At 46.5% G+C, this 16,134-nt stretch overlaps 1 protein-coding gene across 1 annotated transcript; it reads right to left on the bottom strand.

The window, feature by feature from the left end:
• Positions 1-11,822: 11,822 nt before the first annotated feature.
• On the bottom strand, positions 11,823-15,178 carry LOC123410644. The gene is made up of 4 exons (XM_045103588.1): positions 14,436-15,178; positions 12,949-13,126; positions 12,084-12,618; positions 11,823-12,010 (listed from the first exon to the last, which is right to left on the bottom strand). The coding sequence occupies exons 1-4, from the start codon at positions 14,907-14,909 to the stop codon at positions 11,986-11,988; spliced, it is 1,212 nt and encodes a 403-aa protein (XP_044959523.1). The 5' UTR covers positions 14,910-15,178; the 3' UTR covers positions 11,823-11,985.
• Positions 15,179-16,134: the final 956 nt, after the last annotated feature.

The following is a 16,134-nucleotide window of genomic DNA, read 5'->3' as shown; positions in this document are numbered from 1 at the left end:
ACCCCCTTGTCCTTGTGAGCGGCCTTCTTGAAGGCCTTCTTTTTGGGTTGCACACCTGAAGTGGCAGAGCCCTCTGGAGCCTCTGGATTGCGATAATGCTTTGACTGTGTGTCCCGTGGGGGGTTCGAGCGGCGAGCACCACCTATGACACAAAACACACACCGAAAAAGAGCGACAGAAGGAGTCAAGGCAATGAATAAGAAGAGGCATAAAAGTAAACACTCATTGCCAAGCAAATGAAAAGAAGAAACAGAGTATCCTCCTCGCGGTAGTACCGCTACCCCTGGCGGTAGTACCGCTGGGGTCCTAGCGGTAGTACCGCTACCCCTGGCGGTAGTACCGCTGGGGTTTGATTTTCATATCTGAATATGAACCCATAGAGATGGCTACATGGAATTTACGAGGGCCATGGGCTGTGTATAATCACTAAGAACTCCACCACAACCCTAACCACATGAGGATCACAACTACCATCTAAATAAGGACATGCCTAGTCAAGAGAATGCAAGTTTTAGATCTAATCCAAAAATAGAAGAAGTGCTTGATTTGAAACATGAAAATCCTAGGGCATGGCAATATAAAAGCAAAGATTCATAGGACCTACACTCCCCTCGAATATCTCCTTCATGCCATCCAAGAACAAAGCACAATATCAAAGACATGGATCCAAACCACCAATGCTCCTAACCCTAGAAGAAGAAAACATCAACCAAGAGAAGAAAGGGAGGAGCTTTACCGGGGTCCATGGCTCTTGGAGGAGGAAGGAGAAGTGGAGCAAACCCTCCAACTCAACGGAGAGAAGGGGCTCCACGGATAGAGATCCAAATAGGGGGAGTTCGGGGTTGGGGAGGGAGGAGCCATGAGGAAGAAGAAAGAGGCAGGAAAAACGGGCTCCCCCTCCTTTATATAGCCCAAGGGGTACGGGCCAGCGGTAGTACCGCTGTGGTCCTCTCGGTAGTAGAGCTACCTGGCGGTAGTACCGCTGGTTGCAGCGGTAGTACCGTTGGGGTCCTGGCGGTAGTACCGCTCCCCCTGGCGGTAGTACCGCTCCCCCTTGAGACAGCCCTAAAAATGTCCTAGTTAGGTCGTGGTAGATTGGGGTCCTGGCGGTAGTACCGCTATCCCTGGCGGTAGTACCACTGGGGTCCTGGCGGTAGTACCGCTACCCCTGGCGGTAGTACCGCTGCAAATGTCACAACGAGACCTAGGAGATGACAAAAACGTGGGTAAATGACAAGTTACTGAAAATAAGAAGATAACACCAGCAAGATATACTGACTTGTCATTTTGTATCCTTTCTTCCACATGAGAGAAAGGTGGGGGGGTGGCCGAGGCCACCTATGTTTGAGACAAAGGTATGACACCGCGAAGAATTATCCTTGGGTTCATGACCAACGCTCGTCTTTGAAGCACAAGTGTCATTTGGCAATGGCTAAAGTGAAAGACTAGATCGATTTATGCATAATGGGCGGAAGAAGAGTTCATTGAGAGAACAACACTCCCCTATGTCCATGCCTACATCTAGAACAAGATAGAATGCATAGTAAGGTGCAACGTGCCTAGCTTCAATCCACATTACTTGAATCAATGATATTTAGCTCATGCCTTAACTCCCGGAACCTTGCTTCATCTAGGGGCTTAGTGAAAATATCTGCAAGTTGCTCTTCAGTGTGGATGAAGTGAACCTCAATATCACCTAGCTTGATATGTTCACGAATGAAGTGATGGCGAATATCAATATGCTTGGTTTTGCTATGTTGCACTGGGTTGAGGGAAATCTTGATAGCACTTTGATTGTCACATAGAAGAGGCACTTTGTCACAAGTGACACTGTAATCCTTTAAAGTTTGCCTCATCCATAGCAATTGTGCACAACAACTTGCAGCTGCCACATACTCAGCTTCAGTGGATGATAGAGAGACACAATTCTGCTTCTTTGAAGACCAACTTACCAGTGAGCGACCAAGGAATTGGCATCCTCCAGAAGTTGACTTCCTCCCCACACAATCTCCCGCCCAATCTGAGTCAGAATAGCCTACTAGGTTGAAGTTTGCTCCTTTGGGATACCATAGGCCAAAGTTTGGGGTATGAGCCAAATATCAAAAGATTCGCTTAACAACCATATAATGACTTTCTTTTGGTGCGGATTGAAACCGTGCACATATCCCTACACTCAACATAATATCCGGTCCAGATGCACAAAGGTAAAGAAGGGATCCAATCATGGAGCGATATACCTTTTGATCCACTGCTTTACCATTGGGATCACTGTCAAGCTTGCATCTTGTTGGCATGGGGAACTTGACAGGTTTGACATCTTCAAGCTCGAACCGTTTGAGCATGTCTTGAGTGTACTTGGCTTGTTTGATGAAGGTCCCTTCTAGGCCTTGTTTAATCTCGAACCCGAGGAAGAACTTCAACTCTCCCATCATGGACATCTCAAATTTCTCAGTCATTAGTGCAGCAAATTCTTCATTGAAGGTAATGTTAGGAGAGCCAAAGATAATATCATCAACATATAGTTGGCATATGAACAAATCCCCTTTAACCCTCTTAGTAAAAAGAGTGGGATCTATCTTACCAATTTCAAACCCACGATCTTGTAACAACTCAGTAAGATACTCATACCACGCCCGTGGGGCTTGTTTAAGGCCATAGAGTGCCTTATTAAGTTTGTACACATGATTGGGGAGCTTGGGATGTTCGAATCCCGGGGGTTGTTTGACATAGACCAACTCATTTAAAGGACCATTAAGAAAGGCACATTTCACATCCATTTGCTGTAATTTGAAGTTATGATGAGAAGCAAATGCAAGCAACATGCGAATAGATTCTAGGCGAGCAACAGGGGCAAAGGTTTCACCGTAGTCGATACCCTCGACTTGGGAGTAGCCTTGAGCCACCAATCTTGCCTTGTTTCGAATCACAATCCCATTGGCATCTTGCTTGTTCTTGAATATCCATTTGGTCCCGATGACATTATGTTCCTTCGTTGGCCTTGGCACTAAATCCCAGACTTGGTTACGCTCGAAGTTGTTAAGTTCTTCATGCATGAACATAAGCCAATCCTCATCATCGAGCGCTTCCTGTACGTGTTGAGGTTCACAATACGAAACAAACGCGTGATGCTCACAATAATTCCAAATCTGTTGACGGGTGGATACTCCCCTTTTTAAACTGTCAAGTACATTCTTCATAAGATGTGACTTAACTCTCAGCTTGTTCGCAATCTTGGCTGCTCGACGCTCCAAGATTTCTTCATTGGATAACCGGGGAGCATCGACGTGTTTACTTTGCTTGCCCTTGCGTCTTGAGCCTCCCTTGGCACCGGCTATTGGTGCTGCAGAAGGGAATTGTGAGACAGTATCCTGATCATCTTGACTTTCGACTTGAGAAGGTTCACTTGTTTGTCCTTGTACTTGTGGTTGCTCTTGATCTTGATCTTGTGCTTCTACTTGGTTTGGATCTCGTGGTTGCACTTGATCTTGATCATGAGAAGGTTCGGAGCCTTGGGCGAGTGCTTGAATATCATGGGACACATCATCATTGTTGGGCAATTTATCTTGACCTTGAGCTTGTTCTTTTTGTTGAGAGTCTTCTCTTTGTTCATCGGAAGCGTGTGGGGCTTGTGGGGGTGATGGCTCCATTTGAGTAGAGCACCGTCCTTCTCCTTCGGCCACAAGGGGTTCCTCAATGGGGAGTATTTGACCAATCCCCATTCTTCTTATGGCTTGGGGAGGAATTTCATCACCTACATCACAAAGACCACTTTGCTCCACTTGGGAGCCATTATTTTGATCAAACTCCACGTTACACGTCTCCTCAATGAGTCCGGTGGACTTGTTGAGGACACGGTAAGCATGAGAGTTTGTAGCATAACCAACAAAGATGCCCTCATGTGCTCTAGAATCAAATTTAGCTAAACGTGCATCTTTCTTGAGAATGAAACACTTACAACCGAATACCCGGAAGTACTTGAGATTGGGTTTGTTTCCAGTTAGAATCTCATATGGTGTCTTGTTCAAGCCTTTGCAGATATAGAGCCGATTGGACGCATGACATGCTGTGTTGATGGCCTCTACCCAAAAGTTATATGGAGATTTGAATTCCGCCATCATTGTTCTTGCAGCGTCTATCAAGGTCCGGTTCTTTCTTTTTGCCACGCCGTTTTGTTGAGGGGTATATGGTGCTGAATATTGATGTTTTATTCCCTCATCACCTAGAAACTCATCCAATGTGTAGTTCTTGAACTCGGTGCCATTGTCACTTCTAATCATCAAGATCTTTGCTTCATGTTGACGTTGAGCTTCATTAGCAAAGTTGATGACAGTTTGTTGAGTTTCACTCTTCCTTTTGAAGAAATATACCCAGGTGTATCTTGAGTAGTCGTCAACAATCACCAAGCAGTACTTCCTGCCTCCAAGACTATCAAATGATGGAGGGCCGAAAAGATCCATATGGAGGAGCTCCAATGGCCTCTTAGTGTAGACGAGAGTCGTTGGACGATGAGCAGTTTCATGAATCTTTCCTTCAATGCAGGCACTGCAAGCACGATCTTTAGCAAAACTCACATTTGTTAGTCCTCGAACATGGCCCCCTGTCAGGAGACTTTGCAAAGATCTCATATTGACATGAGCTAATCGGCGATGCCAAAGCCAGCCCACATCAACTTTAGCCATTAAACACGTCGCGGTCTTAGTGGGTCGCTTTGAGAAGTTCACCACATAAAGACCATTTTCGACATATCCAACATATGCTACTTTAAGAGTCTTGCTCCATAGGAGGACCACAGTATCAAGATTAAAGAATGTGGAAAAACCCATAATTGCAAGTTGACGAACCGAAAGTAAATTGTAGGCAAGTGACTCAACAAGCATGACCTTCTCAATAGATAACTCTTGAGAGACGACCACCTTACCAAATCCCAATACCTTTGACGAGGATGCATCGGCGAATTGGACATGGGTGGGCATAGATGGAGAAGGATGCACATCCACCACTAAGTCCTTGCTTCCGGTCATATGATTTGTTGCTCCACTATCGAGCAACCATGACACCCCACCGGAAGCAAACTCCTGCAATAGATCAAGGCTTGGTTTTAGGTACCCATTTTTTAATGGGTCCTTTCATGTTAGAGACAAGGGTCTTAGGAACCCAGATAGCCCATTCAATGTACTCATAGTAGGAACCAACAAATCTGGCATAAACATGCCCATCACTAGCACGACATAAGACATAAGAAGAATTGAGTTTTTCGGCTGTGTTAGTAGGAATGGTTTTGCCCTTCTTGACGTTTCCATCGTCCACCTTGTTCCTGTTCACCTCCTGAGTCCCCTCACCCTCTTTGACAAAGATGTCCATGAGGGTAGGAGATCGTTTGTTCCTGTTCCTCCTTTTACCTTTTGACTTGGAGGTAAGTCCAGGTCCCTCCTTTTCTACAACACCTTTTTGAGTGCTCAAGAGGTCGTTTAGGCTCTTCTCACCTTGTATGCATGCCACAAGGCCCTTCTCAAGTTTCTTCTTTAACTTGGCATTTTCCTCCACAAGATGTACATGCTCACAAGAGGGATTAGTTGCACAAGCATTGTCAATTAACACAAAGGGAGGACAAGTAGAGATTTCCTTGGTAAGCTTTGCTTGGAGTTGATCATGAGACTCTTTCAAAGAGAAATGAACACCTTTCAAGACCTTGTGGGCCTTGTCAAGTGTGTCAAACTCCACTTTGAGTCTGTCATGGCGAACCCCAAGAGCATACTTCTCAGACTTAAGCATACGAGTAAGAACAGTATCATGATCTAGTTTCTTTTGCATTTTAGCGCAGTCATCATTATATGACTCCTCAAGAGCCAAACGAAGAGTGCACTCCTTTTCTAGAGCAATGGATAATTCAGCAATTTCATCAGCATAGTCACGACTGTGTCCCTAAAGCTCGGAGATGGTCTCCTCATGAGACTCAATGAGGTCATTGGCCTCACCCAGTTGTTCCAAGAGAGCAACAAAGTGCTTCTTGGATTCTCCCTTAATAGTGCACAGAAACTTGTCAAGATCATGCTCATTAAGTTCCCCAACATCACTATCATCAACACAATTTAACAATGAAGGAGCAGTAGCGATGTTGGTCTTAATGATGGGGGTTACCTGATTGATACCTTTTGCCATGAGGCACTTGGTGATGTGGTTCTCGTTGGGGGCGTTGAAGAGAGACACCTTCTGGGGAGAGGTAGTGGCAATAGCAACAGTTGCCGTTGCCACTGTATCATCATCATCATCATCATTAGGGTACTCTTCAAGGGCCACCATCCCTTTTGGGTGGGGTTTCTTCACAAAGTTGTTCTTGATTGGAAATGATTTGGTTTTGTCTTTGCGAATGAGCTTTCCCCCGTTGTCTTCCCTTTTCTCATAAGGACATTCGACCACGAAGTGGCTCACGTTACCACAGTTATAACATGTCCTCACTCGTTGCTTGGGTTTGAACCCACTCGAGTTGTTCTTGGTGAAGGTGGGTCTTGAGTTCCTCTTGTTGCCCCAGAATAGCCTTGACGCAAGAGCCATGTGCTCATGATAGGCATACTTTGTGTCTTCAGGGCAGCTCTCCTCTTCCTCATCCTCTTCTTCTTCTTCAAACATTGCTTTTGCTTTTAACGCAAGGTTGGGTGAAGTTGTCTTTGAGCGAACACGAGCAAGTGCATTGTCAGCTGTTTCGTTCATGATTGACATTGCAATAAATTCATCCAACACCTCACTGGAAGACAAGGAGTGGAAGTCTGGTCGCTGACGAATGACAGATGGCTTTGTTGAAAGGCATGATGGATTTGAGAAACTTGCGCTTGACCCATGTATCATCCACATCCTTGCTCCCATGATCCTTGAGTGCCACAGCAATAGCAGTCACCCTCCGATAGAGATCACGAGGGTCCTCGTCTTCCTTCATCACAAACTCATCGGCCTTATCAAGTATCACTTCATAGTTGGATCGTTGAATGCTTGAGCTTCCCTTGTACAACACCATAATATGCTCCCAACAATCCTTGGCCAAAGTGAAGGTACGCAAGTGAGGAAGATCTTCAGGTGGCACTGCGGACTGGAGAATAAACAAAGCGGAGTGATTGTATTGATTGTGTGCATCTTCTCTTGGAGTGAGGTTGCTTGGATCATGGGGATAATATCCTTGCTCGATGATTCTCCACAAATTTGTTGAGCTGTGATTCAAATGAGACTTAATAGAAAATACCCAGTTAGGAAAGTCACCTTTCACAAGCTTAGGAGGAGGACCAACAAGGTTAAGACGCGGTGTGGGAACGGATCCTCCGTAGACCATGGGGGTGGAACTGAGGCATAGGTTCCAGTCCCATCCTTTTCGTGAGATGAGGAAGGTCGCATACCTTTAGCCGCTTCCTTAGAGGAATTGGCCTCCGAATTGGTGATGGTGGGTTTAACCACTAACGCCGGTTCGGGTGGACTTTTAAATCCCTCAATTAACTTTTTAAGCATGGTCTTGACTTCGTTCGTCAAGGACGCCTTGAGGGCGGCCATAGCCGTATACAAGTCGTCCCTTGTGACCGAAGTCAAGTCCATGGCCTCGGGTTGCCCATGGGTAATTCCCTCTTCGCCTTCCATACTCTTCGGGTGGTGAAACCCTTAATAAAGAGACGTTGCTCTGATACCAATTGAAAGGATCAATATGGTTGACTAGAGGGGGGTGAATAGGCAACGTCCAATTTTTTATTAATCTTAGCAAGTTAGGGTAAACAACATACGGGTTCACAAATATAAGTACAATGGGGTGAACCGTAATGAAGCTAACAACGAGAGCTACTAAGACAAGTAATAGATAGACAACAACATAAGCATTCACAAAGTAAAGGTTAGAGATAACCACAAGTGGAACCAATGAAGACGAGGATGTTTTACCAAAGTTCCTTCCCTTTGACAGGAAGTACGTCTCCGTTGGAGCGGTGTGGGGGCATAATGCTCCCCAATAAGCCACTAAGGCCACCGTATTCTCCTCACGCCCTCGCACGATGCAAGGTACCGTGATTCCACTATAGGTGCCCTTGAAGGCGGCGACCGAACCTTTACAAACGAGGTTGGGGCAAACTCCACACAAAGCTTGGAGGCTCCCAACAAGACAACGAAGCTTCACCACAATGGAATGTGGCTTCGAGGTGACCTCAATCGTCTAGGATGCTCAAACACCCAAGAGTAACAAGATCCGCAAGGGATTGGTGGGGGAATCAACTTTTCTCTTGGTGGAAGTGTAGATCTAGGCCTTCTCAACCAATCCCTAAAGAATCAACAAGTTTGATTGGCTAGGGACAGAGATCGGGCACTTTTGAGCTTAGGGAGCAACAATGGAGCTTGGGAGGGTAAGAGATAAGGTTCCACAGCTAGAAGAACCCCTTATATAGTGGGGGGGGGAATCCAACCGTTTTCCCACTCACAGCCCGTGCCTAGCGGTACTACCGTTGGATGCAGCGGTACTACCGCTAGCACTCCAGCGGTACTACCGCTGGCTGCAGCGGTACTACCGCTGGGTCCATGGTAGTGCATAAGCACTACCACTGCCAAGAAAGTCTTCGCAAAAAGGTCCGTCCAAGTACAACCGCTAGGAAGGCGGTACTAAGCTCCTGGAGCGGTACTACCGCTGACCAGGGGCGGTACTACCGCTGGCTGCAGCGGTACTACCGCTAGCACTCCAGCGGTACTACCGTTAGGGCTAGTGGTACTACCGCTGAGGGACCATTTGCAAAGAATAGAGAAACACAAAGGCGGGAGCCACTCCAAAGTTGCCAACAAGGGGGAAAAGAGGTGAAGTGTGCGCGTGCAAGATTGATTCCACCCAAACCTTTCCACTACGGTTCCCCTCTTAATAGTACGGCTTTCCTATGACTCAAATAAAGAGAATCGTAGAGAACACCGTGCTTCTGTTCCATGAAAGAGGGGGCGAGTCGTCTTGTGCCGTTGACGTGTGTTATCTGAAATCTTAACACACACGGTTAGTCATTTGCGGTACTGTCATCAAACACCAAAATTACTTAGGCATAAACTATGCCCTAACTATAAGTGACTCAAAAATGACTCTATTTTGTATTAAAGTTAGTATAAAAGTGAGTCAGTTTTAAGTCACTTATTTTGGGACGAGGGGAGTATAATCAAAACCATGTTGGTGCATGCTCTGGTGGGTCTTTGATGAGGTGACGAGTGTGCTGAGATGAAATGTGTTCTTGTTGGTATAAAAGGTGGAGTGAGGAACTAATAAAGGAAAAAAAATCCGTACGTGTTGACTTTTTTTTACTGGGGTCCATATGTATTGAATTGGACCCTGAAATTCAGTGGCATCCATGTATCTTCAGTTAAATAAAAGTAGTGGCACTTAACTTTTTAAATATATACTCTTTCCGTTTCTAAATATAAGATCTTTAAAAAATTTCATTATAAACCACATATGAATGTATATAAACATATTATAAAATTTAGATTCATTTATTTTGTTTCATATGTAATTTATAGTAAAATCTCTATAATGTCTTATATTTAGAAACAGAGGGAGTAGGATTTAATGTCATTTAATTAAAGCATTCGTTTTAGAAAAAATGTTTATGTGAGTTTAAAAGGTGTTCACATTCTCTTTAAAATATGTTTGTGTTTTTGAAAAAGTACTTGAACATTTGAAAAAGAAAGCACTAAGAATTAAAAAATTGTAAAGAAATAATGAAAAATCGAAAGCAAAACATTATGAACAGAAAAATTGCGTGGAAACCAGACTAGCGAACCACCAACATATAAGGTTTTTCCTACATTAGTTTCATCCTGTGCCACCTAATACATTACTCATAGGGAAATGGTTCCACCCGGCATGCTGGCCGAATCGTTCAGCCCTCGCTGGCTAGTCATGTAACATTTTTTTATTCTGATTTGCTGCAACTATATTTTTATTCAATTTTGCTTCAAACGTTTTCCATTTTGCTATATTTTGTCCATTTAAAAAATTGCATCCACGGTTTATTGCAACTTGAGTTTGTTGAATTTTTGCTACAACAAGCGTTTAGTTTTTTCTACAACCGTTTTATTTTTTTCTACAACCGGTATCATTTTTTGCTGCAACCGTTCACTAAAAAGGTTGCATACATGTTCGTCAGAGTTGCAACCCGAGTTCACCGGATTGTTTTGCTACACCTTTCATTTTCTTTTGCTACCACGCTTCATCAGTTTCTTTTTTTGCTACGATCACGTAGATATTTTTTTGCTACAACTACATTTTTATTGCAACTGTTGATAAAAATTGTTGCATCGTGGATGAAATTTGTTGCATCAATGAAAAACTGCTGCATTGATAGATCTAATGGTGTGCCTCGCAAATCTGACGGTCGCGCTGCGACCGGTGCTTGCGCTCGTGCGTGCACACCGACATCCAGTACTGACCTTAGTGCCTTGAGCTCTCGGCTCACTAGCGAGCGAAAATCCTATTGGCTGCACGTTCTGGCAAATAGTTGGGGTTTCGCATAGGAACCGTCCATGACCGGTCACCCATTGTTCGATAGTTGTTGTCTTCTTTTCTTCTATTTTTTTCTTTCTTCCCTTTTCATTTTTCATGTTTGTTTTGTCAAATTTTGTTCATAAACCCCCAAAAAATAGAATTTTAAAAATGTATGTTACTTTCAAAAAAATCACGTTCTCTTGAAAATGTACAAAAGTTTGAAAAACCTAAGATTTTGAAATTTTGTTTGGTTTTCAAATAATATTCCTATTTTTAAATATTGTTTACATATTCAAAAAACATTCATGATTTCAAATTTTGTTTTGAGTTCAAAAAAATTATTGTTTTTCATTTTTTTGGGGGGTTTTGAAAATGGTTCAAGATTTTAAAAACTTTCCAGTTTCTATAAATTATTGCATTTTTTTGAAATGTTTATGTTAAGAACTATCACTGATGTTCGTTCGTAACGTACACGCTTCCCTTTACTCCATAGGGCCTTTTCCTCAGTTGCAGGGTTTGGTGGCCCGAAATTGACTTGGCTTCGCCAAAAGGCCTCATCTCCAAAGCCCGGCTCGCGAGGCGTTCTGTGATGTTGTTTACTCGGTAACTGTCGTCGTTTCTAGTTGCTAGCAACGTGCTACACCAACAAAATGTTTTTGACTTGATCCCCGGCCGATGCACACCTTTTGATGATTTTAACTTGATACATACTACATGCGCTGGACCGACTTAGTTGGGACGTCCTGTGTGAAGCCACGACTATTTGTTGTGCCGGTTAACGGTGTTGCCGTACGCGGCGCACACTCGCTCGCACTATCGATGTCCTATGGCCCGGCCCATGAGGAGGTTTCGAAGGGTAGTTCATTCACTTGCTTTAAGAAGCTTCCAAGACGGTTCGGAAAGTTTCTGGGATGGTTTTACGTTTTTATTCTTTTAGGGTTTACTTTTCAAGTTTTCTTTCGTACCATATTTATTTTTCTTTCTTTTCATTTTTCAAATCCATGATTTTCTTTAGATCCTTTCTTTTGGAAATTCATGATCTTTAAAATAAATTGTGACTCCTTTGTATGTTTATTAACTTTTTTTTTTATAAAAGTCCATGATTTGTTTTCCCAAATTGATGATATTTTTTTCATTTTCGTGATTTCATTTCTATGCATCTATTTTTCTAAATGGATGAACTTTTTTTAAGTCTGTGAACTTTTAAAATATATTGATGAACCTCTTTGTCGGATATCTGTGTTTTTTTCTTATTCGGGATATTTTTCTCAAATTCGATGATTTTTTCCAAACTCCCAAACTTTTTTCACTTATCGCTTTTAATATTTAAATTCAAACTGCAGTCGCATTTAAGTAGTTTCCATTCATCGAAGATTTGACATGCTATTGTTTTGAGCTTAAGGAACAACGCTGGTTGACTGACTCTCGCATCTTTGTCGACGGATCAGTCCCAAACAAATACAGTGTCCGTTTGAGGGCCGTGTTTCGAGACGCCCTGATACCCCGAGCTAACATCTGAACATGCCTGTGAACCTGCAAAGTGTTTCGTTTTATTTGACATGGTATACTGTAGTTGCTTAACCTAGTAGTAGTAGTAGTAACCTACAGAAGCAGATCCGTGAGCAGGTCGGCCACCAGCTCGTCGATGAGCAAGCCCGCCACAACCACGCCGACCTCTTCCACCTCTCCAAGGCGTGCTGACCACCGTTGGCTCCGGTCCATCTCCGCCAGAAGGTGCTCCCGGCCGCACAACACCTCCTTGAGACCCCACCGAGCCCCCGTGCCCTGGATCCATCCCTCGGCCATCCTCGCCGCCGCTTCAAAGTTTTCCGACGTGCCGTTCTTCCGCGTCTCCGCGAAGAAGTCGAGTAGGAGCCGCTCGGAGACGGCGTCCGTTTGTAGCGGGAGAAGGTTCTGCCTCCTAGGATCTTGGCATGCGTCGACGCTCCAGTGACCGTCGGGGAGTGACGGCGTCGTTGCTGCGCCGTCGTCGGAGCAGAAACACTCCGGCTGCCGTACCGGGACGCTGCCGGGGTCGTCGTGGTCCGAGGCGGCGAAGCTTTCGTCGAGGTCCACGGCCCCGACCTCCCCGATGCTCCCGCACCGTCGCCTGATCTTGTAGTGCATCTGTATATTTCTCCCTGCACCACGACGAAGGAATAAGGGTTAGAACTAAGCACTGACACTCACCGATTCCACCATCGTCATCGATTACCGCAAACGCCAAACTAGGAGCAAGTAAAAGCGGAGAAGCTGTTCCATGCCCGTTTCCCGACCGTCACCGGCCGTGTGGCCCCGTGCAGGATCTTTATCCGATCCGGGCATTTTTGCCTTTTCCGACCGTATGGCTATTAGGAGCAGTGGCAGAATAATCGGGAAGGCACGGCTTTTATGTAGCGCCCACATCGTGTCGGAGCAAAAGAAAAAATCCCTTTTCCTTTTCTTGGGCGTGCGTTGCGTGACGGACTTACTCTGGTGAAGCTGCGCGAGGCTGTCGCTGAAGGAGGTGGAGCACGCGCTCCCTTCCTCCTCCTCCTCCACGGGGTCGTCGCCGCAGTCGTCGTCGTCGTCGTCGAACGGGAAGTCCATGACCGCCACCGGGCTGAGCTGCTCCTTGTCGTCGCCATCCTTGGACTCCCTCACCATCGCCTGCAACATCGCACTTCAGTTAGCACAGTCGCTAAACGTTAATCAAACCACGGGACAGGCACATGAGCAAGGTGTCGTGCACACACGGCGAAGCCCGCAGCCGACCTCGCCACGGGCCAAAGGAGAGCCGGCCGGACTAGCAGGGCAGAAGCGCGCGGCGCCTCGCCGGTAAACTATCGTATTCCAGTATAGTACTATTATATTTGGCCATTGAAGCATGCATGTTGCTCGCATGTGGGCAGTGGCACATGCGACGGTTGCGCACGAGGACAGGGCCGGGTACGTGGTTGGTGCGCATACACGCGCGTGCAGCTAAATAATGCAGGGCGGGATAGGGCAGTGGGTGCGTGCCATCACTCGATCGGTCCGGCCCGATGGAAGCTACGGCGGCTAGCTACCTTGCTCGACGGAAGCGACAGCGCTCTACGTACGTACTCACCTTTTTTGATTTTTCTTCTCTCTCTGGGGGGCGGGGGCTCACTCGACCGACTCCGTCGATCGCTTCCCGACAAGCCGCACTAACTACGCGCCTCGGCCTAAATACATTTATGCTCGATCGGCGGCAACCACTGCCTCTCGGTGACCACCGGAGCTACCCTCCACGTAGACGTAGCCACGGCACGGCGGGCATGCACGGGAGTGAACAGGAATAACAGGCCTGTAGCAATAGACACAGGAGTAGTACTGTTGTTTCGTGTAGTAATTTTCAGTACGTAGTACTTACTGTGTAATAATCAAATAAAGAAGTGTACTAGGATTATGTACTACGCTTCGCTTCTACATCTGAGGCCGTAAATCTAGCTGGCTAGGGTATAACAGTGTACTACTACCACGACACTTCTTTTCCGTCGAGACGTAGGAGTACCATCACAGTCGGAGAGGCTACACGACTTTATCACTCTACGTAATACGTACGTATACTACTGTGTACAGACAGTGTGGTGGTACTACCGCGAAGGACCACGTACCGCTGTTGCCTACGGTATCAATGTCGTGCGTACAAGAGTAGCTTCCATTGGATGCTCGTACACATGCATGCATGCACGAATCGAAGCGTAGCAATTAATGGTGGATACGGCCAACGTGCCTTGGTTTGCGAAATGAATTACTCACTACTACTACTACTCGTACTAGTACTACAGTACGTGGGGCTCCCGTTTCATGGCAATCCAGAGCTTACGCGAATGATAATGCAACGGACCAGATTAAAGCCGGCGGGCGGGACGGCGCTCCCAACTGAATTAACGACCATCATTAATCCTAGTAATAATTGCAAGAAAATGAAGGAGATTACAGCACTGTACTGTACCTCCTTGTCTTCTTCTCTCTTGCAGGCGGTGCCGGCGGTGGCGGCGCCGGCGTGCAGGCTCTCCGTCGAGCTTGCTGAGAAGTCGGACTCGGATTTCCTCTCGGTCGACGACCCCGACTCCGACGACTCCGAGTCGGAGACGCTGCTGCTGCTGCTGCTGTTGCTCGCGGCGGGCACCGGTGCCGCCGCGTTCTCCTCGTCCCGGCGCCTCCAGCTGAAGCCGTCCCTGAGCCGGCGCGAGAGGCTCCTGATCGAGAGCAAGGGGTGCCGCAGGGACGGCGATCGCCCGAGGCCGCGAGGCGCCTCGGCCGCCTCATGGACGGCGTCGTGGGGCGCCCGCAGCGGCGCCGCTGCTGGGGCGCAGAGATGGCGCGGGTAGCAGCGGAAGCCGGCGGCGCTGCACGAGTCGCAGTCCAGCTCCAGGAGATCCTTCAGCCTCAGCGGCTTACCCTCGACGCCGGCCACCACCGCCATTGCCGCGTACCACTCGCTCCTCGCCGAGCTGACTAACCTCGCAGAGTGAAGCGAGAGCAGAGCACAGAAAGACCACTGAGCCAAGCCGGCCGTTTGTGTCTATTGTGCTCAGCTAGCAGCTGTTAAGTACTCCACTCCACTGCTCCGTACTTGTCTGGCTCCCCTCGCGCGGCTTGCGTGGTAGCTTCGGGCGTCCGTGCACGAAAAAGAAAGGAAACGCTTGTTTTTATGCGGTGCGAGGGCAGGTGAGGAGGAGGAGAAGAGACGACGGAACTGCGTGCAGCCGCTCGTGGGCGTGGAGTTTAAGTAGACGCACGGCGCGGGTCGGGTTCAGAGACCGGTGGGTTACATGGCTCCAAGGTAAACTGACGTGCATTGGTGATTGTATACGGAATTGTGCGTGCTAATCACACGCGCACACCCACCATGGACGGCTACGAGCCTAGTGGGAATTATGTCTTTGGTCCATGGGCGTACCACGTTGGTACGTGAACCTGAACTATCCGGGACCGATCGATCAATCCTCCACTTTTATAATTGGGGGCGGCTCTCTCGTGTCTTGTACTCGACGGCACCGTTAGAGCCCAGGAAGTTGATGCACGGTTTATACGTTCAGTCGTGGTGGGTTGTAGTGTCAGCGGGCCGGCTGGCCGGCCAGTTTGACGAGTACCGGTGATGGATTTGGGTGTGGAAGAGATGGATTGGGTATACAGATAGCTGCTGCTGTCGAATTCGAAGCTCGACTAGTAAACTTTTACACACTTGTTAAAGTGCGCCTTGATCCTAGAAACTCCTTTAGCAACTTTGATCATGATAAGCTAGTCGAGCTTGCAAATATTTACTCTATTGATTTCTCTTCACAAGAGCGCTATCTGTTGACTGATCAACTCAACATATATATTGATGTGATGAAAAGAAGTACTGAATTCTTAGCTTGCGATAGTTTGAATTCTTGGCATAAGTGAGCATTTCAAGCGTCAAGAGTCCATGTTAGCATTTTACTAGTTTTTAAGAGCTTTTTAATTCTTTTGTTGTGAATGCTATGAGTTTTGCTTCAATAGAGTTGCATTTGTATTGAAAAAATTAGACATTAAATGTTCGCCCCAACTAATTTCAATTCGTGGGTCCGCCATTGTGTCAGCGTCCCTGAAGCGGTTGCACGTCAAGAGAAAGGTTGTGGCACTGTTGCTGATCAAGATGTTGTCAAAACAGAAGAGGAGGAGGA

Source organism: Hordeum vulgare, chromosome 1H (assembly GCF_904849725.1).
Source record: "Hordeum vulgare subsp. vulgare chromosome 1H, MorexV3_pseudomolecules_assembly, whole genome shotgun sequence".
Taxonomy (NCBI): Eukaryota; Viridiplantae; Streptophyta; class Magnoliopsida; order Poales; family Poaceae; genus Hordeum; species Hordeum vulgare.
This window is presented reverse-complemented; position numbering and strand designations above follow the sequence as displayed.